Raw genomic sequence first — 27,022 nt, forward strand, 5'->3', positions numbered from 1 at the left:
CAAGTATCAAGCAGGAGAGTAATCAGTCAGGTCAGGAACAAGCCGGGTCAGCAACAGGAAATCACACACGAATGAGCAGGAAACTGGGAACAGCTGAAGACCAGTCAGCACTCAGCACAGGCAGAGGCACCTGTTAAATAGTCCGTCTGGCGCCAATCTTTGCCGTACATGTGCACGTGCATGTGCACGATCGCGCATTTCTATTTGCCAGCAGTCTCACGGGAATTCCCTTACAATAAGTTTAACGCAGGGTTAGGTTATAAACTATCCCAAGGTTTGAACATCTCACGGAGCACTGTTCACTCCATCATCCAAAAATGGAAACAGTATAGCACAACAGCAAACTTACCAAGACATGGTCGTCCTAAGTCTAGGTTCACACTTATGCAGGTTGAGCATGATGCGTTTCTGCATTGCATTTTTGCACTTGCATTTTTGCCGTGTTTTGCTTTTTTTTTTTTTCTTTCTTGTTGCTGGGGCAGATTTTAAACACGAAAAACGCATAAAAAAAGTGGCAAAAACACATCAAAAACGCAATACATGCTTTTCTGCAGCGCTCCCATTGAAGTCTATAGAACAAAAAAACGCAATGTTTTGTGTTTAAAAAAAAAAAAAGTCCATGAGCCTTTTCAAAAAATGCACCGGGTGAAAACAGAGATATGAACCTGTCCCATTGGAAATCATGTTAAATGGACTGTACTGCATTTCTGAAAAATTCTGCAGAAAATGCTTAGGTGTGAATCTAGGGTAAACTGACAGGCCAGGCAAAGAGAGCATTAATTACAGAAGCAACCCAAAAGCCCATGGTAACTCTGGAGGAGCTGCAGTTTGCAAGAAGCCAAGTAGGGGACACAGCAAACATGTAGAAGAAGGAGCTCTAGTCAGATGAGACCAAAATTTTACTTTCTAGCCTAAAAGCAAAATGCTATGTGTGCAGAAAACTAACACTGCACATCACCCTGAACATACCATCCCCTCCGTGAAACATGGTGGTGGCAGCTTCATGTTGTGGGGTTGCTTTTCTTTAGCAGGGACAAGGAATCTGGTCAGAGTTGATGGGAAGATGGATGGAGCCACATACAGGGCAATCTTAGAAGAAAAGCTGTTCGAGTCTGCAAAAGACTTGAGACTACGGTGGAGGTTCACCTTCCAGCAGGACAACGACCCTAAATATACAGCCAGAGCTACAATGGAATGGTTTAGATCAAAGCATATTCATGTGTTAGAATGGTCCAGTCAAAGTCCAGACCTAAATCCAATTGAGAATCTGTGGCAATACTTGAAAATTGCTGCTCACAGACACTCTCCATCCAATATGACAGAGTTTGAGCTATTTTTCAAAGAACAATGGGCAAATATTTCATGAGACATACCCAAAAAGACTTGCAGCTGTAATTGTAGTGAACGGTAGTTCTACAAAGTATTGACTCAGGGGGGCTGAATACAAACGCACGCCACACTTTTCAGATATTTGTAATAAATGTTGAAAACTATTTTTTATTTCTCTTCAACTTCATAATTATGTGCCACTTTGTGTTGGTCTCTCACATAAAATCCCAATAAAATACATTTACGTTTTTGGTTGTATAATGACAAATTGTGGAAAACTTAAAGGGGTATGAATACTTTTTCAAGGCACTGAAACTGTGGATATATTCACTGCCCCAGCAACTGTGTACTACAACTACCAGTAAGCGGTGAGCAATCCTTTGTGCTCACCCCCTGCCTAATTGGACCTGTTTTGCTACATGTTCAGGAACCTAAGCAGTCCATGATTAGGATGGATCTGCAGGGTGGTGAGAGGGTTGCCCAGTGTTTGTTTTCATGATGGAAGGGATGGAGAGTTCTATTGCTCTATATGTTATTACACGCTTTGCTTTTACACACAACGAGCTATGGGTGGCCTGTCTGCCTTCTGGGTCTGTGCCTTCTCAGGTTCCCTCTTCCCCATGGATAGATCCTACTTTTTTATACAACTTGCTTCAGGATGTCTAAGGCAACTGTGATCTCCTGGAATGCCAGAGGACTAAACTTGGCTGTCAAAAAGTTCCTGGTCTTCCAGTTTCTGAAACTAAAACCCTCATATCTGCATCCTGCAGGAAACTCCTTTGATAGGTTCTAAAATTTTAGGTTTGAAGAAACCCTGGGTGGGCTTGCACTATCATGTTACGTACTCCAATTATGCCCGTGGGGTTACTATCCTGATTCATTAGTTCCTACCATGCCAGGTTTAGATGTGCACACTGACCCCGAGGGTATATATGTTGTGCCTCAAGTTCGTATTTATGGCCTTGCAGTGGTACTGGTAGGTCTTTATTCCCCGCCTCTACTGAATTTTATATGCCATTATGCAATTGCCTTTAAAATATGATACAGACGCTGTTCGGTTTATGGGAGATTTTAACATGGTCCCTTGCCCGAATATGGACAGGCTGCACACCACTACTCGTCCCCCTCTTGATCTAGCTCACTGGGCCTCAACATTTACTTTTACTGATGTCTGGCATCATCTTCATCTGACCAGCAGGGAATACACCTGTCATTCGGCCTCACACAAAACCCTATCGCACATTGATCTAGAATTTGCTTCCCCTGCTCTCCTCCGTTTAGTCCACAAGGCCTATATCCTTCCCCATGGTGTTTCCAATCATGTTTCAATTAGTCTTAAGCTGTCACTTTCCCCCCCCCTCCTTGTGTTTGGTTGCGGCGCCTGTCCAGGATGCAAGTTTGTTGGAACCTCTTACTGAATCCCTCTGCAACCATAGGGTGTTAAATGCAGAATGTACATCTTCATTATTGTTATGGAACACTTTCAAGGCCTGGGTCAGGGAGGAGTATATTTCCCAGATCTGTGGTCTCCATAGGGACGCAGCTCTTTCAATGACTGCACTGGAGGATGAGACACAGCATTTGGAGACAGCCTATGTTGCATCTCTAGATCACAATCATTACTAGGCATGGCATAATGCGCTTCGTCAACTTTCTGTGGCTAGGGTGGACTGTCATATGCTCCTTAGGAGTAGATTCATCTGCCATCTAGTGTCCTTATTCTCTTATTACATGTGTTTTATATATGCAAGTCTGTATACCTTTTGATTGTATGGACACCATCATAATTAAATTATAGTACATTGAGCAATGTATTGTCTCTTTTAGATGACATGGTGTCTCTTTGTCCAAATACATTTCTTCTTTCTTCATCATAACCCTTGTTCTATTCCTCTTTTATATTTTTGGGTATTCCAAGATGGCAGCGGCGTAATGACACGACGATGTCACACATGACGTGATCAGCATGCATCGTGATAGCGCGCATGCACACTTTGTCTGTAGCAGCCATCTTGAGTTCTTAAATAGCCTGATGGATTGCCGTGTCGTGGCTCTGTGGCTTACGTATGTATTTGCAAATGTGTGCTAACTAAACCCCTGTTATAAACGCATACTGTTAGACAGGTTAATTTGGTTGTTAGCAAGCTGGCTGGCAAGTTGTCCAAGAACATTGTTCTCTCCCCCTTTTTTTCACTATGTGATGCCTGTTTATGTGTCCTTGCTTCATAAGCCAGTTATAGACTTGGGCGGGTGGCCACTTTTATGCATGTTTGAGTTTTTGGTACGTGGGGGCACTAGGGCCCTGGTTGCCATTGTGCTACATGCTGGGGTCCAGTGCACTCCTTTGCCTTTAAGAGGGGTGGCTCCCTCAGGTCCACCTGCCCTTGATCTATCCATTAAATGCATGTGCCTCTACTATGGGGACTCACAAATTTTAGAGTTAGGACCACAGATGATCAGGGTGCCGTGTCGTGGCTCTGTGGCTTACGTATGTATTTGCAAATGTGTGCTAACTAAACCCCTGTTATAAACGCATACTGTTAGACAGGTTAATTTGGTTGTTAGCAAGCTGGCTGGCAAGTTGTCCAAGAACATTGTTCTCTCCCCCTTTTTTTCCCTTTTTTTTCACTAGGAAAAAGTATGTGAACCTTTGGACTTAATAACTGGTTGACCCTCCTTTGGCAGCAATAACCTCAACCAAACATTTCCTGTAGTTGCAGATCAGACCTGTACAACGATCTGGAGTAATTTTGGACCACTCTTCTTCACAAAACTGTTTCAGTGTAGCAATATTCTTGGGATGTCTGGTGTGAATCGCTCTCTTAAGGTCTTGCCACAGCATTTCAATCGGGTTGAGGTCAGTACTCTGACTGGGCCACTCCAGAAGGCGTATTCTGTGCTGTTGCAGCCATTGTTTTGTTGAATTACTTGTATGCTTTGGGTCATTGTCCTGTTGCATCACCCATCCTCTGCGGAGCTTCAGTTGGCGGACAGATGGTCCTACGTTTTCCTGCAAAATGTCTTGATAAACTCTGGAATTCATTTTCCCATCAATGATAACAATCCGTCTAGGCCCTGAGGCAGCAAAGCAGCCCCAAGCCATGATGCTCCCTCCGCCATGTTTTACAGTGGGGATGAGGTTTTGATGTTGGTGTGCTGTGCCTTTTTTTCTCCACACATAGTGTTGTGTGTTCTTCCCAAACAACTCAATCTTGGTTTCATCTGTCCACAGTATATTTTGCCAGTAGTGCTGTGGAACATCCAGGTGCTCTTTTGCAAACTTCAAACGTGCTGCAATATTCTTTTTGGACAGCAATGGCTTCCTCCGTGGTGTCCTCCCATGTACTCCATTCTTGTTTAATATTTTCCTTCTTGTAGATGTGTCAACAAAAATGTTAGCATGTGCCAGAGATTTCTGTAGGTCTTTAGCTGACACTCTGGGATTCTTCTTTACCTCATGCAGCATTCTGCACTGTGCTCTTGCAGTCATTTTTACAGGACGACCACGCCTAGGGAGAGTAGCAACAGTGCTAAACTTTCTCCATTTGTAGACAGTCTGTCTTACCGTGGACACATGAACATCAAGGCTTTTGGAGATACTTTTGTAACCCTTTCCAGCTTCATGCAAGTCAACAATTCTTGATCGTAGGTCTTCTGAGAGCTCTTTTCTGCGAGGCATGGTTCACATCAGACAGTGCTTCTTGAAACCAGTAAACCCAAAACAGGTGTGTGTTTTTTAAGGGCAGGACAGCTGTCAGCAACACATCCAATATCATCACACTGATTGGAGTCAAGGTTGGCTCACTCCTGGCTCCAATTAGCTCTGGGAGAAGTCATTAAGCTAGGGCCTCACATACTTTTTCCTCCCTGCACTGTGAATGTTTACATGTTATGTGCAATGAAACCATGGCAACATCTAATGTTTGTGTAGTATTATGTTCAGCAGACTGTGTTCTTCTATTGTTGTGACTTAGATGACGTTCCGAGCACATTTTATGCCCAATTCATACAAAACTCCACGTAATTCGAAGGGGTTCACATACTTTTTCTTGCAACTGTATCCATCCAAGATGGCTTAAATGCAATCTATCCAGTGAAATTACTAGTTGATTGTTTCCAAGTCTACCATACCAGTGTCCATTCTGGTTTATACTACAGTTCAGAGATGTATTGTCCATTCAGCATATTTTGATACAAGTTGAACATTGGGGGGGGGAGATATAAGAATACAGCAGCTGCACTTTTTAAGTGGCCACCTTTTTCTCATACATATCTCTTCACTTCTTTCTGTCCGTCTTCTCTGAGAGCTCTCAGTTCAATTGATAGAATATGATGATTAATGAAACATATTATGTATAAATGATACTTGATCCACTAGATCCATGGTCATGACCTCTGACCCATAACATTCTTTTATACAGGGTTTATGTAAATATGTTTATGTGTTATTTTAATTAATATTTTATTATTGCAGTCAATGAACTCTGTCAATATTTAAATCACAAAAGTTTTTCTTGATACTCTAATTGTCTGGGTCTGAGATGTTGAGCCAAAGCCATTTTTTTTATGTAAGGAATATTTTTGATGGTGGAGTTTGTGGTGAGCTCTCCTCCTCATATACTGTATATAGGATAATTTTTTTTCTTTTTAAGGTTTGTACTAAATCTACATTACATCTTCCCCCTCATCTAGGAGGCCTGGCCTATCCAACCTTCCAAGTTTACTATTGGGTGGCAATGCAAGTGACGGTCTACTAGTGGTTTGGGGGTTTTAGGTCCATTGTAGCAATTGCTTGGAGTCAACCTCTCTGGGAGCCTTGGCTGATCTTTGTAATGTAGTGTACAGGGGGTGCAAAGCATATGATGTCCCTGGCCCTAAGCAGGCTACTAGTTTGGACGATGGCTCGATGTAGATTTGTGAGGCCCAATCAATGGTCTCTGGGCCAGCCTCTTTGGGGGAACCCCTCTTTTTCTCATTTTTGCTCTATCCCGGATCCCAACTATGGGCGCAGTATGGCATTAAAACTTTAACTGATATTATGTCCTCTGAAATCCTGCTGCCTTTTCCACAGCTTTCTAGTCTGTTCCACCTGCCGCAAGCGATATGGTTTAGCTACTTTCAGTTGCAACATGTGACCAAAGCGCAGTTTTCACAGCCACTTACCTTTCAGGCTAACCCTATTGAGGAGCTGCTATCCCAGGGAGATTTACAAAAACCTTTATGTTCCCTTTATGGGGCACTACTGTGTGTGGACTCCCCCAAAAGAGACCTATTATGGGAATTCTGGAAGGACTATAGCCCCTCCCTAGATAAGGAAGCCTGGGAGGATTGTCCAGAACAGGGTCCCAAGTTGGTCATTTTCCCTAGGGACAAACTTATACAGGTAACATTTTTCCACAGAAATGACTATACCCCCTGTGACGCTCCACAGTATGTATTCGGAGGGGAACCCTGCTTGTACCCGCTGCTGCTTACACTTGGGAACGTATTGGCATATGTTCTGACTTTTTGAACTGATTAATCTTTAGCAAATGTCTCTGTCTGTTTCACCTGAACTGGCCTTGCTGCTTGGCATCCATGAGGATGAGCAACACTCTTACCATCTGATACTGTGAATATCTTATCTATTATCCTATGCGAAGAAAGAAATATTGTTTTAGTGGACCTTGGCGGACCCCCTGCTGTGTTGTCTTGGGAGGCCATGACTGATGCCACTCTTCCGATGTATAAACTTACCTATATGAATCAAGGGTGTCCATGGAAATATGACAAGGTGTGGCACCCCTGGACGTCGCGGTAGTGGGGTTCACTTCTGGTATTTGGGCTCTGCACCCATAGGAGATATGGTAAGGCACCTTTTACCCTGCTCCCCCTCCTTCCCTTATCACCCTCCCCTCCTCCTCCCTCCTGGTGTATATATCCCTTTGGGTTCAATGAGCCCTGGCTTTTCCTGGGAATTGCATGTGAGAATGGATCATTGTTTGGTTAGGAATATCTAAATGGATACACTGTATATCTGCAGTGATATTGTTTATCTGGAATTTTTCCATTCCTTTTGTTTTATGCTCACCATGCCAATGATCTTTGATTTCATTTGACTGCAATCCATTGTACTGTATTGAACTCTTTCAATAAAAGTACTCCTGCTTTATAAAAACACAAAAAACAAAAAACAATAAAGTAGTTAAGCTAAGTGTTATTTCTCTGCTACGGTCACACTAGCCTTGTTTGCAAGCGGCAGTCAGGCGTTTGGGAAGCGTTTTTACAGTTTCCCAAACGCCTGTGAAAATTCTGCACATTGCAGCACATGGTGCTGTTCACATGGGAGCGTTAGCATCGCGGCAAAATGGACGCCTCTGGTCGAGTCAGGAGGAGTTGAAGCCTCCTATTCAAGTCTATGGTGCCGCTCCGCAAACGCCCAGCTGGCATTTGCGGTGCGGTTGCGACGCGGTTGCGAGGCATTTGCGGAGCGTTAACACCATTCAAACTTCATTATAGGCGTTTGTGGGGCGTTTTTAACGCTCGGCAAATGCCAAGCAACCGCCGCTGGACCAGCATGCGGCGTTTGAGGAGCGTTAAAAACCGCTCCGCAAATGCCGGACCAACGCTTGTCAAACGCTAAAGGGGCGCTTGACAAGAGTTGGAAAACAGTCAAGTGTGAACGAGCCCTAAGGGTGAAGAGGTCCATCACCTTGGAACACTAGCAAATAACAGAGGACTGACAGATTGGGGTAGGATTATAGGGGGGATGCCCAGGGGTCAGGTCCTAAAAAGCTTTGCCAGGGTCCAATCTCCTGAAGATACCAGCCTATAACCCAGATTCTATGAATATACAGCTTTTGTCCTGTACTGTTCAATTAAAATAAAACAATTTGAGTCATTATACACTGGGAACTGAGCCAAAACTCCTAAAAATATGGGTTTGGAAGCAGCCCGTGACATCCAAATATCAGAAAACGAAACGGCCCTACAGTGTAGGATAACATGCTGTGCAGACAATGCAATAGATAATGAAGAAAAAGCAGAGGTATATCGCTTTAAAGATCTATATTAATAAAAGAGAACTTAGAAAACCAGGGAGAAATAATGAATTACCTTTCAGGAGGAACTTGACGTTCAAACACCAAATAGGAGATCAACTGGGAAGGTTTTTGTTGCAGAAGAATGAAAGGATTTCCTATCTTCATATCCAATGACTCTGAAACAAAAATAAATTACATACAGTATTCGACCAGGTATGTTTGTTTACAGGTGTTTCCATAAGCAATAACCCCCATGGCTATATACCACTTACCCAAGTCTGAATTTATGCTTTGAACAATAACTTTTGCCAGAGTGTCAATGTACGTAATAAAATGATGAACATGATCAAATATATAATTTTCCATGTTTAGTGATTGTGCTTGCTTTTCAAAGTTTTCCAAAAGAAGAATTAACTGCTTGCGGACAGGATTCGTTTGAACGTCTTGTGGCTTCATACTCTGATCTAGCAATGACTGAACAATATTTCCTTTTAGTTCTGAGGAAAAAAGAAAAAATATATTTTGATCATTTGTTAGAATCAATAAAAAATATCATGGTAATTGTAAATAGTTAAGATATATCTATACTAGTCATAATGTAATAGTGTTATTGAGCTTCTTTACACATGCACTGACTATTTTTTATTTGAAAATCATAGGTTTTAATGGATAGTATCATGTTATATTGTGTTTGCCTTTAAATAATTTTGTCCCTACCTTACTCAGTAGCTAGGGGATGTTCTATGTAGTTAATACAACCCTTCTTCATGCTTTAGTCTCCATACATCACATGTGCTGCATTCTGCAGGAGTTAGACACATTGATTTTTTGACTTAGGTGAAGTTCATATGTTATGATCTACGCAAGCTTTTTGGGTTAAAGCTTTCTATGATCTGCAGGTTGACACTTGGATTCAGTCAGTGTGTGCCAAGCTAATGAGACTGTACATTAAAGGATATGTAAACCCAGCATTTTATATTCCTGATATGTGCCTGCTGTTTCATGTACTTGCATAAAAAAAGTATCTGGTTCTCTTTGTACTGCTTCCTTTGTGTGAAATACTTGTGTGTTCATGTCAGCCCCTCTGCTTTCCTATTAAAAACTGACCACGCTAAGCAGGAGAACATAGCTCAGTTATTTCTCTAGTTATGCTGCTTTCCTCCAATGATCAGGCCTGTCCTGACACCCCCGAACAGTCTTTCACTGGGAACAGTGTGCTGTGGTTTCTCTTCCTCTAGCTCTTATGCAGCTGTGAACAGAGGGTATGTGAAAAAGAGGAAAAAAGGTATTTATAATTTTTTTTTTTTTTTTATCTCTGTACACAATTTTACCTTTCATTTCTATTTTAAGCTAAATGGGTTGTTTTATGAGGTAAGGGTTTACAATCACTTTAAGATAGATCACCACAACTAGCACAGATTTTGAGATCACACTTCTGGGGAACGCAGCCTACCCGGAACATCAAACACTAGGCTTATATGGTGCATCAACGGAACCGAACAGCCAGGCACAGACCAAAACACCAATGAGGTAAACTGCTTATAATATAAATGGCATGGTATGTAGGCCCTCTAAAACAAAACTGTATTCCAATACACTATGCAAAATGTACCAATAAATAAAAACCTGTTTACATTTCTAATGATAATATCCCTGAGAGTGGATCCTTCTAGTGGTCAAATGTCATACTAGATAAAATTAAAATAATACTAGAAGATAAGTAAATGATTGAAAAGAGGAAAAGGTGCATGGGAGAGTCAATGACTGTTGATAAAACAGTGGAGGTGCCACTCCACATTCAAGCCATGTGGAGCATAGGACCTCAACTCATATCCCCCTGGCGGTATTACTACCCCTCCAATGAGGAAACGGTTTATTCCTATGACCTTTAGAGCAGAGGGATTCTGGTTATGGTGCACCCAAAACGAAGTGATCATGTTCCTTAAAGACCTTTAATATCAACCAAATGCTCCCCAATTCTCACCTGGAGTGGTCCTCCCCACATATTGCAGACCACACTGACACTCCAGGAAGTAGACCACCGGCCTAGTAAAGCAAGTAATAAAACTATCAATACTAAAGCTCCTTTGAGTGGCACTTGAAATAAAATATCCTGTACAAGTGCAATCAGGGCCTGCAACCTTACAAACACCACACCTATGACATGAGTAAAAACCTTCAATTTTTAAAAAAAAAGTTGTTACCCTAGGACACTAATACATTGGGAGCTATATATGTTCCAAAATGTGTAAACAACCTTCATAAAATGGTTGTATAGGCTCAAGGTTTTTTTTAACCTTCATCCATTCTATGCTCCTAAGTAATTAGAATGTCCTATGTTGCAGGTGTGGTGTTTGCAAGGTTGCAGGCCCTAATAGCACTTACAGGACAGGACTTTGTTTTTACAAGTGTCACTCAAAGGAGATATAGCATTATTACTTGCTCTACCAGGGCTCTGGTCTACCTCCTGGAGTGTCCCTGTGGTCTACAAAATGTTGGGAGGATCACTGGGGTACCCCAGGTGAGAAACTTGGGAGCATTTGGTTAATATTAAAAAGGGCTTTAACCACTTGACCTCCGGAAGGTTTTACCCACTTCATGACCAGGGCATTTTTTTTGCTATTCCGCACCGTGCTACTTTAGCTGGCAATTGCTGGATCATGCAACACTGAAAAAAAATTATAATTTAATTTGGGTACAAATAGAATTTTGATATGACGGTATTTAATCACCAGTAGGGTTTTTTTTTTTTTGCTATAAAAAATGAAAAATTACCAAAAATATTGAAAATAAACATGTTTTTCTTGGTTTCTGTCATAAAATTTTGCTAATCATCTTCATAAATTTAGGCCAAAATGTATCCTGCTACATGTCTTTGGTAAAACATAACCCAAATCTGTAAATATTATTTAGTCTGTGCAAAAGTTATGGAGTCTACAAACTAGGGTATATACACTATATTGCCAAATATAGTAGGACACCCCTCCAAATAATTGGATTCAGGTGTTCAATCACCTCCATGACCACAGGTGTATAAAATAAAGCAACTCCATGCAGACTGCTTCTACAAACATTTGAGAAAGAACGGGTCACTCTCAGGAGCTCAGTGAATTCAAGCGTGGTACCATGATAGGTTGCCACCTGTGCAAAAAGTCCATCCGTGTAATTTCCTTGCAACTAAATATTCCACGGTCAACTGTTGGTGGTATTATAACACAGTGGAAGCAATTGGGTATAAACAGCAACTCAGCCACGAATGACGAATGACGAGTGAGATCAGCACATGCTGAAGTGCACAGAAGTTGCTAACAGTCTGTAGTATCAATAGCTAAAGACCTCCAAACTTCATGTGGCCTTCAGATTAAAACAACAATGTGTAGAGAGCTTCATGGAGTGGGTTTCCATGGCCGAGCAGCTGCATCCAAGTCTTACATCACCAAGTGCAATGCAAAGCGTCGGATGCAATGGTGTAAAGCATCAGATGCAGTGGTGTAAAGCATGCCACCACTGGACTCTAGAGCAGTGGAGACTTGTTTTCTGGAGTGACAAATCACACTTCTCTGTCTGATGGACGTGCTTGGTTTGGTGGTTGCCAGGAGAACGGCACTTGCCTAACTGCATTGTGCCAAGTGTAAGGTTTGGTGGAGGGGAGATTGTGTGTAGGGCTTTTTTTTTCAGGGGTTGTGCTTGGTCCCTTAGTTCCAGTGAAGGGAACACTTAAGGCATCAGCAAACCAAGACATTTTGGACAATTTTATGCTCCCAACTTTGTGGGAACAGTTTGGGGATGGCCCTTCCGGTTCCAACATGACTGCGCACCAGTGCGCTAAGCAAGGTCCATAAAGACGTTTAATAGTAAAAAGTAAAAAATATTTTTTTCCTCAAAATAGTGGGGTTTTTTTTTTGTTTATATTAAAAATAAAAACCGCACAGGTGATCAAATACCACCAAAAGAAAGCTCCATTTATGAGAAAAAAAGGACATAATATTTCATTCAGGTGCAGTGTTTCATGACTGCGCAATTGTCAATTAAAATTCTGCAGCACCGTGTCGCAAAAAATGGCCTGGTCAGATAGTAAATCCTCTGGAGGGCAAATGGTAAAGCCTGTTGTCAGCTAACATCACAGAGCCGATCCAGGCTCTGCAGAGATCTCAACAATGTGCATGCCCCTAAAAGCTTGAGCCAGTCACTCCCACCCGCTCCAGAGCCCAATGCTTCAGTGAGCACTGGAGGGGCAGAGCAGGTGTATGACGCAGTACACCCATAGTGTGTGGTGTAAAGGCGAGTGTTTCATTACAGATGTGTGAGTGGGCATTTTTATATCTTTATATTTGGCTTCATTAAAACGTTATCACACCATGGAGGATCTTTTTGTTTCATTACTGTGGTCCTGTGTGGAGGGTAAAAAGTGTTGCTGATGCCAGCGGCTGGAGGAGACCTATAAGAAGAGGAGTGAGTGCCACCATTGATTACCACAAGTGGGTGATTGACCCACAAAGAGTACTACCTGTGAGGATCATGGTGTGATCCTAAAGCGAGCTGGCCCTGTGGGGTCATTGTAAGGAGGTGAGGGGGCATTTTGGCCATTTGAGGATTTGCACCTGTGACCACGACCACACAAATACCACCTGCATGTGTTTTGAATATTTGGAGCATGATTTGATTTGTTTTTGGACTGTATTCATTTTAGCATTTATATCGGGGACTCTGATTTGTGTTTGGGTTTTACTGTGGAATTTTGTCAAGTGTGGTTCACTGATCACATTTTAGCAATTTATCCCTGGTTAGGGATGCACGCACTGTTTTGCACTATTTATTTTTAATTAAGTGATCTCTCAAATGTGGATTGGAGGGGGATCTTAAATTATATACACACGTGATCAAACAATTGAAAAAAAAAAAATCTAGCACTGTATCATGTATATATATATATATATATATATATTTTTTTTTTTATTTTTTTTTATCTTTTTCTGATCCTTACACTGTTTGGAGGTAATTAGTTTTATAGCGCTGCACTATTATATATTTATTTTAAAACCCATAACAGGCAATTGGCCTGGTTTACGTTTAAAAAGTTGACACAGCAAGACAAAGTTATCAGCCACCCTGCTGCGATACAGTTGCAAGAAAAGTTCTGTAATGCATGCCAAGGAGAGCAATGGGAAAGACCAGATTGTGCCTAATAGTTGGAATGGCATAAAAGAGGATGATTAAACAGAACTGCTGCCTGACCACCTACCTCTAAATGAACATAGCAGCTGCAAGGGTAAGTACACACTGCCATGGCCTTGATGCTTAACTTCATAGTGGGGCAGTTTTAACCGCTTGCCGCCCTGCCACTGTGTATATACGTGTGCAGGGCGGCAGTGGAGCGCAAAACCACGTTTAAAAACGGGTTCCGCGCTCCCGACACTTTCGCCGGCAGGGGGCGCGCGCGCGCGCTCCCGCCGACCCGCGGGTGACACTATTTGATCCAGGAGGGATCAATCATTAGATTTCAGCCAGTGATTTCTGGCTGAAATCACATGATCGGTCCCTGTCCTATCCTGTCCTGTGTTGACATACACAGGGCAGGATATGATGTCATTCTTCTCTGCCTGGACACATTCCGTTCCAGACAGAGAAGAAGACATCCAAAAAGTGAGTACACAAGCACTACACTACAGTTAGAACACTCTAGGACACATTTAACCCCCTGATCGCCCCCCCCCCCTCCAGTTAACCCTTCACTGCCCTGTCACCAGTGTTACTGATCAGTGAAGTGATTTTTACTGATCAGTGTCGCTGGCGACTTCCGAAAGAGTTAGCGCCCCTCCCAGATAGCGCCAGATTGCCCGCCAGTACACCAGTAATCCCGTTTAACCCCTTGATCACCCCCCCCCCCTCCAGTTAACCCCTTCACTGCCCTGTCACCCAGTGTCACTGATCAGTGAACCAATTTTTACTGATCACTGTATCAGTGTCGCTGGCGACTTCCGATAGAGTTAGCGCCCCTCCCAGATAGCGCCAGTTTGCCCGCCAGTACACCAGTAATCCCGTTTAACCCCTTGATCGCCCCCCCCCCTCCAGTTAACCCCTTCACTGCCCTGTCACCCAGTGTCACTGATCAGTGAACCAATTTTTACAGATCACTGTATCAGTGTCGCTGGCGACTTCCGATAGAGTTAGCGCCCCTCCCAGATAGCGCCAGATTGCCCGCCAGTACACCAGTAATCCCGTTTAACCCCTTGATCGCCCCCCCCCCTCCAGTTAAACCCTTCACTGCCTGTCACCCAGTGTCACTGATCAGTGAACCAATTTTTACTGATCACTGTATCAGTGTCGCTGGCGACTTCCGATAGAGTTAGCGCCCCTCCCAGATAGCGCCAGTTTGCCCGCCAGTACACCAGTAATCCCGTTTAACCCCTTGATCGCCCCCCCCAGTTAACCCCTGCACTGCCCTGTCACCAGTGTCACTGATCAGTGAACCGATTTTTACTGATCACTGTATCAGTGTCGCTGGCGACTTCCGATAGAGTTAGCGCCCCTCCCAGATAGCGCCAGATTGCCCGCCAGTACACCAGTAATCCCGTTTAACCCCTTGATCACCCCCCCCCCAGTTAACCCCTTCACTGCCCTGTCACCAGTGTCATTGATTACAGTGAAGAGATTTTTACTGATCACTGTATTAGTGTCACTGGTGACTTCCGATAGTGTTAGCGCCCCTCCTAGATAGCGCCAGTTTGCCCACTAATGCACGGGATTTTTTTTACCAAAAACATGTAGCAGAATACATTTTGGCTTAAATTTATGACTAACTTTGAGTTTACGATATATTTTTTATAGCTGAAAGTAGAAAATATTGTTTTTTTTCAAAATTTTTGTGGTTTTTTTGTTTATAGCGAAAAAATAAAAAGCACACAGGTGATCAAATACCACCAAAAGAAAGCTCTATTTGTGTGAAAAAATGGACGTAATTTTCGTTTGGGTGCAGCATTGCATGACCGCGCAATTATCATTTGAGTTAGTGCAGCGCTGTATAGCAAAAAAAGGCATAAATTACAGTATCTATACCATAGTTTGTAGACGCTATAACTTTCACATAAAGCAATCAATATACACTTATTGGGATTTTTTTTACCAAAAACATGTAGAAGAATACATTTTGGCTTAAATTTATGACTAACTTTGAGTTTACGATATATTTTTTATAGCTGAAAGTAGAAAATATTGGTTTTTTTCAAAATTTTTGTGGTTTTTTTGTTTATAGCGCAAAAAATAAAAAGCACACAGGTGATCAAATACCACCAAAAGAAAGCTCTATTTGTGTGAAAAAAAGGACGTAATTTTCGTTTGGGTGCAGCATTGCATGACCGCGCAATTATCATTTGAGTTAGTGCAGCGCTGTATAGCAAAAAAAGGCATAAATTACAGTATCTATACCATAGTTTGTAGACGCTATAACTTTCACACAAAGCAATCAATATACACTTATTGGGATTTTTTTTACCAAAAACATGTAGCAGAATACATTTTGGCTTAAATTTATGACTAACTTTGAGTTTACGATATATTTTTTATAGCTGAAAGTAGAAAATATTGTTTTTTTTCAAAATTTTTGTGGTTTTTTTGTTTATAGCGCAAAAAATAAAAAGCGCACAGGTGAACAAATACCACCAAAAGAAAGCTCTATTTGTGTGAAAAAAAGGACGTAATTTTCGTTTGGGTGCAGCATTGCATGACCGCGCAATTATCATTTGAGTTAGTGCAGCGCTGTATAGCAAAAAAAGGCATAAATTACAGTATCTATACCATAGTTTGTAGACGCTATAACTTTCACACAAAGCAATCAATATACACTTATTGGGATTTTTTTTACCAAAAACATGTAGCAGAATACATTTTGGCTTAAATTTATGACTAACTTTGAGTTTACGATATATTTTTTATAGCTGAAAGTAGAAAATATTGTTTTTTTTCAAAATTTTTGTGGTTTTTTTGTTTATAGCGCAAAAAATAAAAAGCGCACAGGTGATCAAATACCACCAAAAGAAAGCTCTATTTGTGTGAAAAAAAGGACGTAAATTTTGTTTGGGTATAGCATTGCATGACCGCGCAATTATCATTTGAATTAGTGCAGCGCCAAACAGCAAAAAAAGGCCTGGTCATTAAGGGGGGTAAATCCTCTGGGGCTCAAGTGGTTAACTTGAAATATCAAGTTTCACAGGCAGAATTGCCTGTCAAACCTGCACGTTGAGCTTAGCCACACGCCAAATGCTTGTATTGCTGTTGTGGTACAGTATTTCAATGCAAAATTCCCATTCGGCTGAAAAAAAAAAAAAACCCAAAATAAAACAAAAACAAACTGTCATGCCTTCCACATATTTTTTATGTTATGTCCATTGTTAGTTTACTATGATATGGAATGTAAAGGTAAAGTGTAATATCGCCATCTAGTGGCTGTTTTGTATTACAGTTTATAGATTAGTTTCTGTAGTTACACATTTTGTTGCTTAAAGGCCACCGTAGTTTTCCCATCATCCTACGGGCTTCACCATGAGGTCTTAGAAACATCTCCTAGCAGCCATCTTTACATCTCCTCCAGAGGACTCCACACGTGTCCAGCTGCAGTCTGTTGTCAGCCTATCGGAAACATCGCCGGTATGTTTAAAAACCCCTTTCTAGCTAGACTAGTGTGTCAGGACTGTATATTTTGTAGATTGTATATACTGATTGAATGTTATTTCTTTCATTTGTAGTTTTAGTCTAACTTCCCAGCAATAAAAGTTGAAAAGAGGATCTAGCACCTGAATCAATGAGTTGTTAAGGGAGGAGAGTTTATCTGTATATCTAATTATACTCGCACCACGTATAGTGAGGGCAGAACAGTAAAACGGCGGCTCCAAACGGGCTTGGACACAGAGGGCCAGCAAAGCAGTAGCTCCAAACAGGCTTACACACAGAAAGCCAGTGAAACAACAGCCTTTAACAGGCTTCCACATTGCAAGACATGTCAGAAAAAAAAGTCAGCCATTAGAGACAATGTCCCTAGTCTCAGGTAGCTCCAGGCGCTCAAGGAGGTCAGTGAGCAGTGACATGGTTGCTACTGCTCGCACAAAAGCAGAAGCTGCTAAAGTAAAGGCTGCCTTTGCCGAAAAAGAGATGCAAATGAAACTAGAGAAGCTACGCACAGAAGCTGTGTTAGAGAAACTGGCTGCAGAGAAGGAAGCAGCGGCAGCTGAGGCAGACATCTTAGAAGAACTTGCAAACCCCACCAGTGAGAGACTCAGCAACATACTTGACATTAAACCTGATCATGACAATTTGCAGCACACTACAGACTATGTGCTGCAACATGCCAAGCCAAATGACTGCCCGCTTTCAGCTAAAAGAGCAGGGTCGACTCCTGCAGTCCATACACCCTACATCAAGCCAGAAAATAATCCCATGCTGGGTGAGCCTTTCGTGAAACCTGCATCCAAGCTATCAAACCCCTATGATAGTGTCGCCCACTTCAGAGTGGAAGGGTCGTGGGGTAGAAATCACAGTAACAGCATTTCTGATGACCACAAATACCCACCAAGTCCTCCGCACAACAGAACACCTCCACACTACTCACACAAAGATGAAGGTATGTTGGATTTCCTCAAGTTCTTTGCACGCCGTGAGCTATTGACAAAAGGACTCACAAGGTTTAATGACCGACCAAAAGGCTATAGAGCATGGCGATCATCCTTTAGAAATGCAATAAAACATCTAGATCTATCTGCAAGTGAGGAGGCCAATCTCTTAGTCAAATGGCTGGGGAATGAGTCAGCAGAACATGCAAGAAGAATCAGAGACATCAATGTTAACTTCCCAAGTAGAGGACTGAGTATGATATGGGAGAGAATTGAGGAGTGTTACGGTTCCCCAGAAGCCATAGAAAATTCACTCTTCAAAAGAATAGAGGACTTCCCTAAGATTCCTAACAAAGGCTTCCAGAAGCTGAGAGAGTTAAGTGACCTGGTGTAAGAGCTCCAAGTAGCCAAGGAAGAAGGAGATTTGCCAGGCCTTGCCTTTCTAGATACATCTCAAGGTGTTAATCGCATCGTGCAAAAACTACCTTACAGCCTTCAAGAAATGTGGGTTACACAAGGCTCCAACTACAAGCAAAAACAAAGCGTCCCTTTCCCACCATTCTCTTTCTTTACAGACTTTATTCGCCAACAAGCAAAGATTAAAAATGATCCCAGTTTTGACTTCTCATCATATGACTCTACGTACCCTAGGACAGGTAAGCCTACTTCAACTCGCAACTTCAAAGACATACAGTGGGGCAAAAAAGTATTTAGTCAGCCAGCAATTGTGCAAGTTCTCCCACTTAAAAAGATGAGAGAGGCCTGTAATTGGCATCATAGGTAGACCTCAACTATGAGAGACAAGATGAGAAAAAAATCCAGACAATCACATTGGCTGATTTGGAAAGAATTTATTTGCAAATTATGGTGGAAAATAAGTATTTGGTCAATATCAAAAGTTCATCTCAATACTTTGTTATATATCCTTTGTTGGCAATGACAGAGGTCAAACGTTTCCTGTAAGTCTTCACAAGGTTGGCACACACTGTTGCTGGTATGTTGGCCCATTCCTCCATGCAGATCTCTTCTAGAGCAGTGATGTTTTGGGGCTGTCGCTGGGCAACACGGACTTTCAACTCTCTCCAAAGGTTTTCTATGGGGTTGAGATCTGGAGACTGGCTAGGCCACTCCAGGACCTTGAAATGCTTCTTACGAAGCCAGTCCTTTGTTGCCCGGGTGGTATGTTTGGGATCATTGTCATGTTGGAAGACGCAGCCACGTTTCATCTTCAATGCCCTTGCTGATGGAAGAAGGTTTGCACTAAAAATCTCACAATACACGGCCCCATTCATTCTGTCCTGTACATGGATCAGTCGTTCTGGTCCCTTTGCGGAGAAACAGCCCCAAAGCATGATGTTGCCACCCCCATGCTTCACAGTAGGTATGGTGTTCTTTGGATGCAACTCGGCATTCTCTCTCCTCCAAACACGACGAGTTGTGTTTCTACCAAACAGCTCTATTTTGGTTTCATCTGACCATATGACATTCTCCCAATCCTCTTCTGGATCATCCAAATGCTCTCTAGCAAACTTCAGACGGGCCCGGACATGTATTGGCTTAAGCAGGGGGACACGTCTGGCACTGCAGGATCTGAATCCCTGGCAGCGTAGTGTGTTACTGATGGTAGCCTTTGTTACGTTGGTCCCAGCTCCCTGCAGGTCATTCACTAGGTCCCCCCGTGTGGTCCTGGGATTTTTGCTCACCGTTCTTGTGATCATTTTGAGCCCACGGGGTGAGATCTTGCGTGGAGCCCCAGATTGAGGGAGATTATCAGTGGTCTTGTATGTCTTCCATTTTCTAATTATTGCTCCCACAGTTGATTTGTTCACACCAAGCTGCTTGCCTATTGCAGATTCAGTCTTCCCAGCCTGGTGCAGGTCTACAATTTTGTTTCTGGTGTCCTTTGACAGCTCTTTGGTCTTCACCATAGTGGAGTTGGAAGTGTGACTGTTTGAGGTTGTAGACAGGTGTCTTTTATACCGATAACAAGTTCAAACAGGTGCCATTGATACAGGTAATGAGTTCAGGACAGAGGAGCCTCTTAAAGAAGAAGGTACAGGTCCGTGAGAGCCAGAAATCTTGCTTGTTTGTAGGTGACCAAATACTTATTTTCCACCATAATTTGCAAATAAATTCTTTCCAAATCAGCCAATGTGATTGTCTGGATTTTTTTTCTCATTTAGTCTCTCATAGTTGAGGTCTACCTATGATGCCAATTACAGGCCTCTCTCATCTTTTTAAGTGGGATAACTTGCACAATTGGTGGCTGACTAAATACTTTTTTGCCCCACTGTATCTGTTGCAGTACACAAAACAAGCGCATCACCAACAGAGAATCCAAGCATAGAATGTCCCCTTCACAAGAAGCCCCACCCATTGCTAAAGTGCAGAGGTTTCAGAGAAAAAACTCTCCAAGATCGCAAAACCTTCCTCAAAGAAAACAGAATTTGCTACAGGTGCTGTGCATCAACTTCGCACCTTGAAAAGAACTGTAAAGAAGGCATAAACTGTTTAGAGTGTGACAGCACAGAGCACAATACGGCTCTGCATCCAGGGCCAGCACCATGAACTCTTACCCCCTCAAACCAGGCTGAAGAGCACGGCAGGGAGCAGCGATACACAGTACCTCCTGTAGTGACACCCCAGTGCACCCAAGTCTGTGGAGAAGGTCTCTTTGTCAAATCCTGCTCCAAGATTTATCTTGTCACAGTTTACCCCATAGGTCACAGACAAAAAGCAGTAAAGCTGTACGCAATCTTGGACGATCAAAGCAACAGATCACTTGCTAGCTCAGCCTTCTTCGACACCTTTAAAATTGAGGGAGCCAGCTCTTCATATTCACGCAGGACTTGTACGGGCAAGAGTGAAGAAACTGGGAGAAGGGCCATTGGTTACCAGATCGAATCTATGGATGACCAAACGTCCCTGCCTTTACTGACCTTAATCAAGTGCAATCAGTTCCCAACTGAAAGAGGGGAGATCCCTACACCTGAGGCGGCATTTCACCACAGACATCTTAAGAGCATAGCACATTGCATCCCTAAGCTTGATCCCCTGGCTCAGATAGCGCTCCTGCTCGGGAGAGATATCATCAGAGTTCACAAGGTGAGAAAACAAATCAATGGCCCCCACAACTCCCCTTACACTCAGAAGCTGGACCTAGGATGGGTCATTATAGGCAATGTTTGCCTAGGAAATTCTCACAAACCAACCAGTGTGAACTCTCTTTTTACAAACACATTGGAGAATGGGCGTCCATCTTTTTTTCAACCTTGCCCCAACAGATTCCTTGTAAAAGAGAAACCTGCAAGTGTTATACATTCCAACCTTTACACTAGCAATTTTCCCTGCGATGAAGACAACGATCAGTTAGGATGCTCAGTTTTCATAAAGACAAAAAGAAGATCACAAAATTGCCCCATCTATTGAGGATCAGATCTTCTTGAAGATAATGGAACAAGGATTCTACAAAAATGATGCAAACAGCTGGGTAGCTCCCCAGCCTTTCAAAACACGGAGACCGTGCCCTCCTAACAACAGACTACAGGCTCTAAAACGCTTTTCTGCTCTCAGGCACAATTTTCAAAGGAAACCAGAAATGAAAGAGCATTTCTTCTCATTCATGAGCAAGATGTTTGAAGACAGCCATGCAGAGGTGGCCCCACCTTTGAAAGAGAAAGAAGAGTGCTGGTACCTACCTATTTTCAGTGTTTACCACCCCAAGAAGCCAGGGAAAATCCAAGTAGTATTTGACTCCAGCTCCCAGTACGAAGGAATCTCTCTCAATGACATCCTCTTAAAAGGACCAGATCTCAACAACACACTTCTTGGTGTTCTCAACAGATTCCGCAAGGAAGCCATCGCCATAGTTGCTGACATACAACAAATGTTTCACAGTTTTCAAGTCAAGGAAGAACACAGGAACTTTCTGAGATTCTTCTGGTTTAGGGATAGCAACCCCACTGAAGACATTACAGAATACCACATGAAAGTGCATGTTTTTGGCAACAGCCCATCGCCATTTTGGACTTAAGCTATCTGCCCAGGACGGTGAAAAAGACTATGGGCAAGATGTTAGACAGTTCATTGAGAGAGACTTTTATGTAGATGATGGCCTGAAGTCACTTCCATCGCCTAAGGCTGCAATCAGTCTTCTTAAGAGGACCCAAAGCACACTTGCCTGTTCAAACCTTAGGTTACATAAGATAGCTTCAAACAGCAAGGCTATTATGGAAACCTTCCCTTCTCAAGATCAGGCCAGTGATTTGAAAGACCTAGACTTGGCAACAGACTTAATACCCATACAGCGCAGCTTAGGACTCAATTGGGATCTCAAGTCTGACACCCTTACCTTCCAGGTCGACCAGGAGCCAAAGCCTTTCACAAGGTGAGGTGTCTTGTCTACCATAAACAGTCTGTACGACCCACTCGAGTTTGCAGCACCTGTGACCGTCCAAGACCGTAAAGGACTGTTGAAAGTCGGAGGGCTCATTTCCAACGCAAGACTTGAAAGTGTTGAAATCAATCCAGTAGCAATCCCAAATCACCATGTTTCTTCACTTCTTGTGGAACATTACCATGTACAGACCAAACACCAAGGGCGTTTGTTCACAGAGGGAGTCTTACATGCAGCCAGACTCTGGATAATGGGAGCCAAGAGACTCGTGAGTACAATTATTTTCAAATGCATCACTTGCCATAAGCTTCGTGGCATGTTTCAAACTTAGAAAATGGCTAACCTCCCTGCAAACCGACTCAGCACAGAACCTCCATTCACAAATGTTGGTCTCGATGTATATGGGCCCTGGGCTGTCATCACACGGCAAACTAGAGGAGGCAGTGCCAACAGCAAAACGGGCTGTCATGTTCACTTGCATGTGCACCAGAGCTGTACACATAGAAGTCATTGAGTCCTTAGACACATTCAGCTTTATAAATGCCCTCACACGCTTCACTTCGATTAGAGGCCCCGTCAAACATATTCGCTCCGATAGAGGTACCAACTTTGTCAGAGCTTGCAAAGAATTGAATATAATTTCAAACCTTGACAAAGAACGTGTAGAGAGACACCTTTCAGAACAAGGTTGTATGTGGACATTTACCCCACCACATGCTTCCCATATGGGAGGTGCTTGGGAGCGCATGATCGGCATAGCTAGAAGAATCCTAGACTCAATATTTCTATAGTTAGGAACTTCAAGGCTCACACATGAGACACTGACTACCTTCATGGCTGAAGTAGTGGCTATAATAAATTCCAGACCCCTGACATCAATACCCAATGACCCAGAAGATCCTTTCTTGCTCACCCCTTCCACTTTGCTTACCCAGAAAGTTGGAGTAACCACAGCTCCTCCAATCAACCTTGACACTAAAGACCTATACAGATGCCAGTGGAGACAAGTGCAAGCCATGGCGGACATCTTCTGGAATAAGTGGAGGAAGCAGTACCCATCCTTTCTACAGATCAGACACAAATGGCAAATCAGCAAGCCCAACTTGGAACCTGGCACCATTGTTCTCGTGAAAGACTCTCAGTTAAGGAGAAACGAATGGCCTTTGGGCCTGATAACCCAAGTGTTTCCAAGTAAAGATGGGAAAGTCAGGAAAGTTGAGGATAAGGTCATTAGGCAAGACGAGTCTAAACTTTTCCTCAGACCTGTGTCTGACCTAATTGTACTATTCTCCCCAGAAGGACCATCATAGTTGGCAACCATGGGATACCAGGCGGGGAGTGTCATGCCTTCCACATATTTTTTATGTTATGTCCATTGTTAGTTTATTATGATATGGAATGTAAGGTAAAGTGTAATATCACCATCTAGTGGCTCTTTTGTATTACAGTTTTATAGATTAGTTTCTGTAGTTACACATTTTGTTGCTTAAAGGCCACCGTAGTTTTCCCATCATCCTACGGGCTTCACCATGAGGTCTTAGAGACATCTCCTAGCAGCCATCTTTACATCTCCTCCAGAGGACTCCACACATGTCCAGCTGCAGTCTGTTGTCAGCCTATCGAAAACATTGCCGGTATGTTTAAAGACCCCTTTCTAGCTAGACTAGTGTGTCAGGACTGTATATTTTGTAGATTGTATATACTGACTGAATGTTATTTCATTTGTAGTTTTAGTCTAACTTCCCTGCAATAAAAGTTGAAAAGAGGATCTAGCGCCTGAATCAATGAGTTGTTAAGGAGAGTTTATCTGTCTGTCTAATTATACTCGCACCACGTATAGTGAGGGCAGAACACAAACATTCAGGAGGCAGCAGCATCACCTCCTGCACTAACAGTGGGGGGTCTTAAAGGGGCAATATATTTAGTGTGCATTAAGTACAGAGTGCAGCATTAAGGTGTGAGCTACATACAGTGCAGGGTTCAGGGGTGTGCTAAATACAGGATGCAGAGTACAAAAGGTGTCCCCTTTTCTCCAAAATCGCCCTCTCCCCTAGTACAGCGCTCTACTCCCAACCCCAAATCCCTCTCCTTGATAGTACCTGATAGAGAACTATGGCTGCAGATGAATAGGACAGGTTACTCAGGAGAAGAGTGTAGTGTAGCTGTGAGGCACATGGGCAAAAGTTTCAGGAGCTGTTGCCACCAGACATGCACAGGGTTCCAACTATCTATCTATGCAGAGAGACGGCAGAATAAGCAAAGCTGAGATCACTTTACAGCGGAAACTAGAGGAGCAGGATATGAAAACGTGGCCACCTGTTCCTTCCGCTGCCAGCTCCAGCCTGCTTCTATTTAAAAATATTCCCAATTGGCTCCATACTTTGCCTGGATAAGTGGCTACTGGTGCTACATTAAGCAGTCAAGGGATTATTTCTTATACTTGCCTAGCCAACACTAACCTACCTGAAAAAGACGACTGATTTTTAGTGACACAAACTTTCTCTAATGGACATTTACTAACAGCTGTAAAAATCACATTTTTACAAACTGACATTAAGTTTACTGACAGTTGGCAACCCTGCATTGGACTCCACAGAGGACCTATGATCCTGACAGAGGAAAATGAACTGACATCTCTACACCATGTTAAAGACGCATCATTATTCTATACCTCAGGTGAGGCGTTTCCCTCTTGATTTAAATATCTGGCTACTCTTAGAAGCACTCCCCTTTTGTTCTTTTTTTTATTTTTACATTTCTTCAAATGACAACTGTCTAAGAAGGGAAATTCCCTCAGTTTTGAGATATTTCCTCTTTAACCTCTGCACGACCGCATGCCCGCAAAGTTCTGCAGACGGACAGGGCAGCCGCTGTAAAAAAAAAAAAGCTGCCTACTTCCGGGTTTTGGGCGCGCTCCCCTGCCGGCACCCGCTATGATTGTTAACAGCAGGAACCTGTCAGGAAGTCCAGGCCAATGATTAATGGCTTGCTGATTGGCTGTGTAAAACACAGCGTTCAGTACAGAGGGAGTGACCTGTAAGTGTCTCATCCCTGCTTTGAAACGTAATAATTTAGTAAAATCAGCACACTTTACACAAAGTACACAGTTAGGCACACTTTAACCCCTTGATCAATAACCCCTTGACAGTGCCATTAGTACAGTGAATTATCACTGATCATTGGATTCATTTCACTGGTGATGTCAGTGGCAGTTAGTCAGTGTCAATTAATGTCAAATTGCCCACCATACTCCGGCAGTCCCATTATAAGTCGCTGATCGCCATTAAGTAGCATTTAAAAAAAAAATTCCAGTATACATACCACAGCAATCAATATACACTTATTGGGATTTTTACATGTTTTAATACAAAATATTTTTTTTTTAATCTTTTTTTTGCTCATATCGCAAAACATAAAAAAAAAAACAAAACAAAAAAAAAAACAGTGGTGATCAAAAACCACCAAAAGAAAGCTCTATTTGTGAGGAAAAAATTATATAAATTTAATTTGAAGAGGGTAAAATCTTCCAGAGCTGCAGTCTAATATCGCAACATTGGGGGTCCTAACAATTACCTATTCTATTCAAAACTAAAAAAAATTGGCTTTACATACATTTTAAGTGGCCAGGGGGTATGGAGCACAAACTCTATACAACTACTTGGGAATTGTGGTGAACATGTGTGAGCCTGGTAGAGAAAGTTCTGACAAAAGGCTGTGCCAGGAATAAAAAATGTATGCTTTACTATGCTACAATTTTTACTTAACAAAAATTGTTCTGCAAAACTTTCCCAAGAACAAAAGAAATAACAATCAAAAGCTTTAACTATTCTCATCATTTAATCATCAAGTTGCATAGATACTTTCACATACCATAGGATTTGATCAAAGCTTTCAGTTGGACAAGAATCTGTTCCAGTTCATAATCCAGGATGATATGGCAAACCAGGTAATCATCTCGGAGCACCGAATAACAACAGGTATGCAAAATCTCTGTGATGCTACACTTGAACAAGCTGCTTAGCTTCTCCTCTGCAATTAGTTAAGAAAAAAAACAACATTTATACATAAGTATTTTGTTCTTTGTATTGCTTCCTTTGTGTGATATACCTGGTGTTCCTGTTAGTCCCTCTAATTTCCTATTATAAACAGATCACACTAGGCAGGACAAAACAATGTGGTCATTTCTCTAGCTATGCTGGGAACTCGGTCAGCTCTTCTCCAATGAACACATTTGTAATGACACATCCCCTTGCACAGCCTTTTACTGGAAAGATCAGTGTAATTTTGTTTCTTCTCCCTCATCTCTTATGCAGCTCAGAATAAAGGGAATGTGATTATTTGTAAAAGATAGGAAGAAAAGTGTATGTATATGTTTGTATATATATATATATATATATATATATATATATATATACACACACATACATATATATATATATATATATATATATATATACACACACACAGTTGTGTTTAAAATAATAGCAGTCAGACATCACTAACCTGATCACTGTTTTTGGTAGAAATGATATTTCTACATGGCAAATAATTTACTAGCAGGTGTAGTAGAGTGATAGAAATCCAACAGACCCAACAGTCATGACATGCATGCTGCTGATTCTGTGTAATTGAATCACTAATTGAAAGGGGCATGTTCAAAATAATAGCAGTGT

At 42.2% G+C, this 27,022-nt stretch overlaps 1 protein-coding gene across 1 annotated transcript in view; it reads right to left on the reverse strand.

Moving 5' to 3' along the window:
* LOC149441688 (zinc finger FYVE domain-containing protein 26-like) overlaps positions 1-27,022 on the reverse strand; it is a gene marked incomplete at its 3' end in the record, with an annotated part of 275,032 nt that overhangs the window by 137,675 nt on the left and 110,335 nt on the right. The window contains exons 6-8 of the mRNA XM_089657042.1: positions 26,220-26,378; positions 8,624-8,848; positions 8,425-8,527 (exon numbers count right to left, since the gene is read on the reverse strand). Coding sequence (XP_089513168.1) covers positions 8,425-8,527; positions 8,624-8,848; positions 26,220-26,378 — 487 coding nt within the window. The remainder of the gene's footprint in view (positions 1-8,424; positions 8,528-8,623; positions 8,849-26,219; positions 26,379-27,022) is intronic.

Source organism: Staurois parvus, unplaced genomic scaffold, assembly GCF_062004578.1.
Source record: "Staurois parvus isolate SC_StPar_1 unplaced genomic scaffold, SC_StPar_1.0 ptg000959l, whole genome shotgun sequence".
Classification (NCBI taxonomy): Eukaryota; Metazoa; Chordata; class Amphibia; order Anura; family Ranidae; genus Staurois; species Staurois parvus.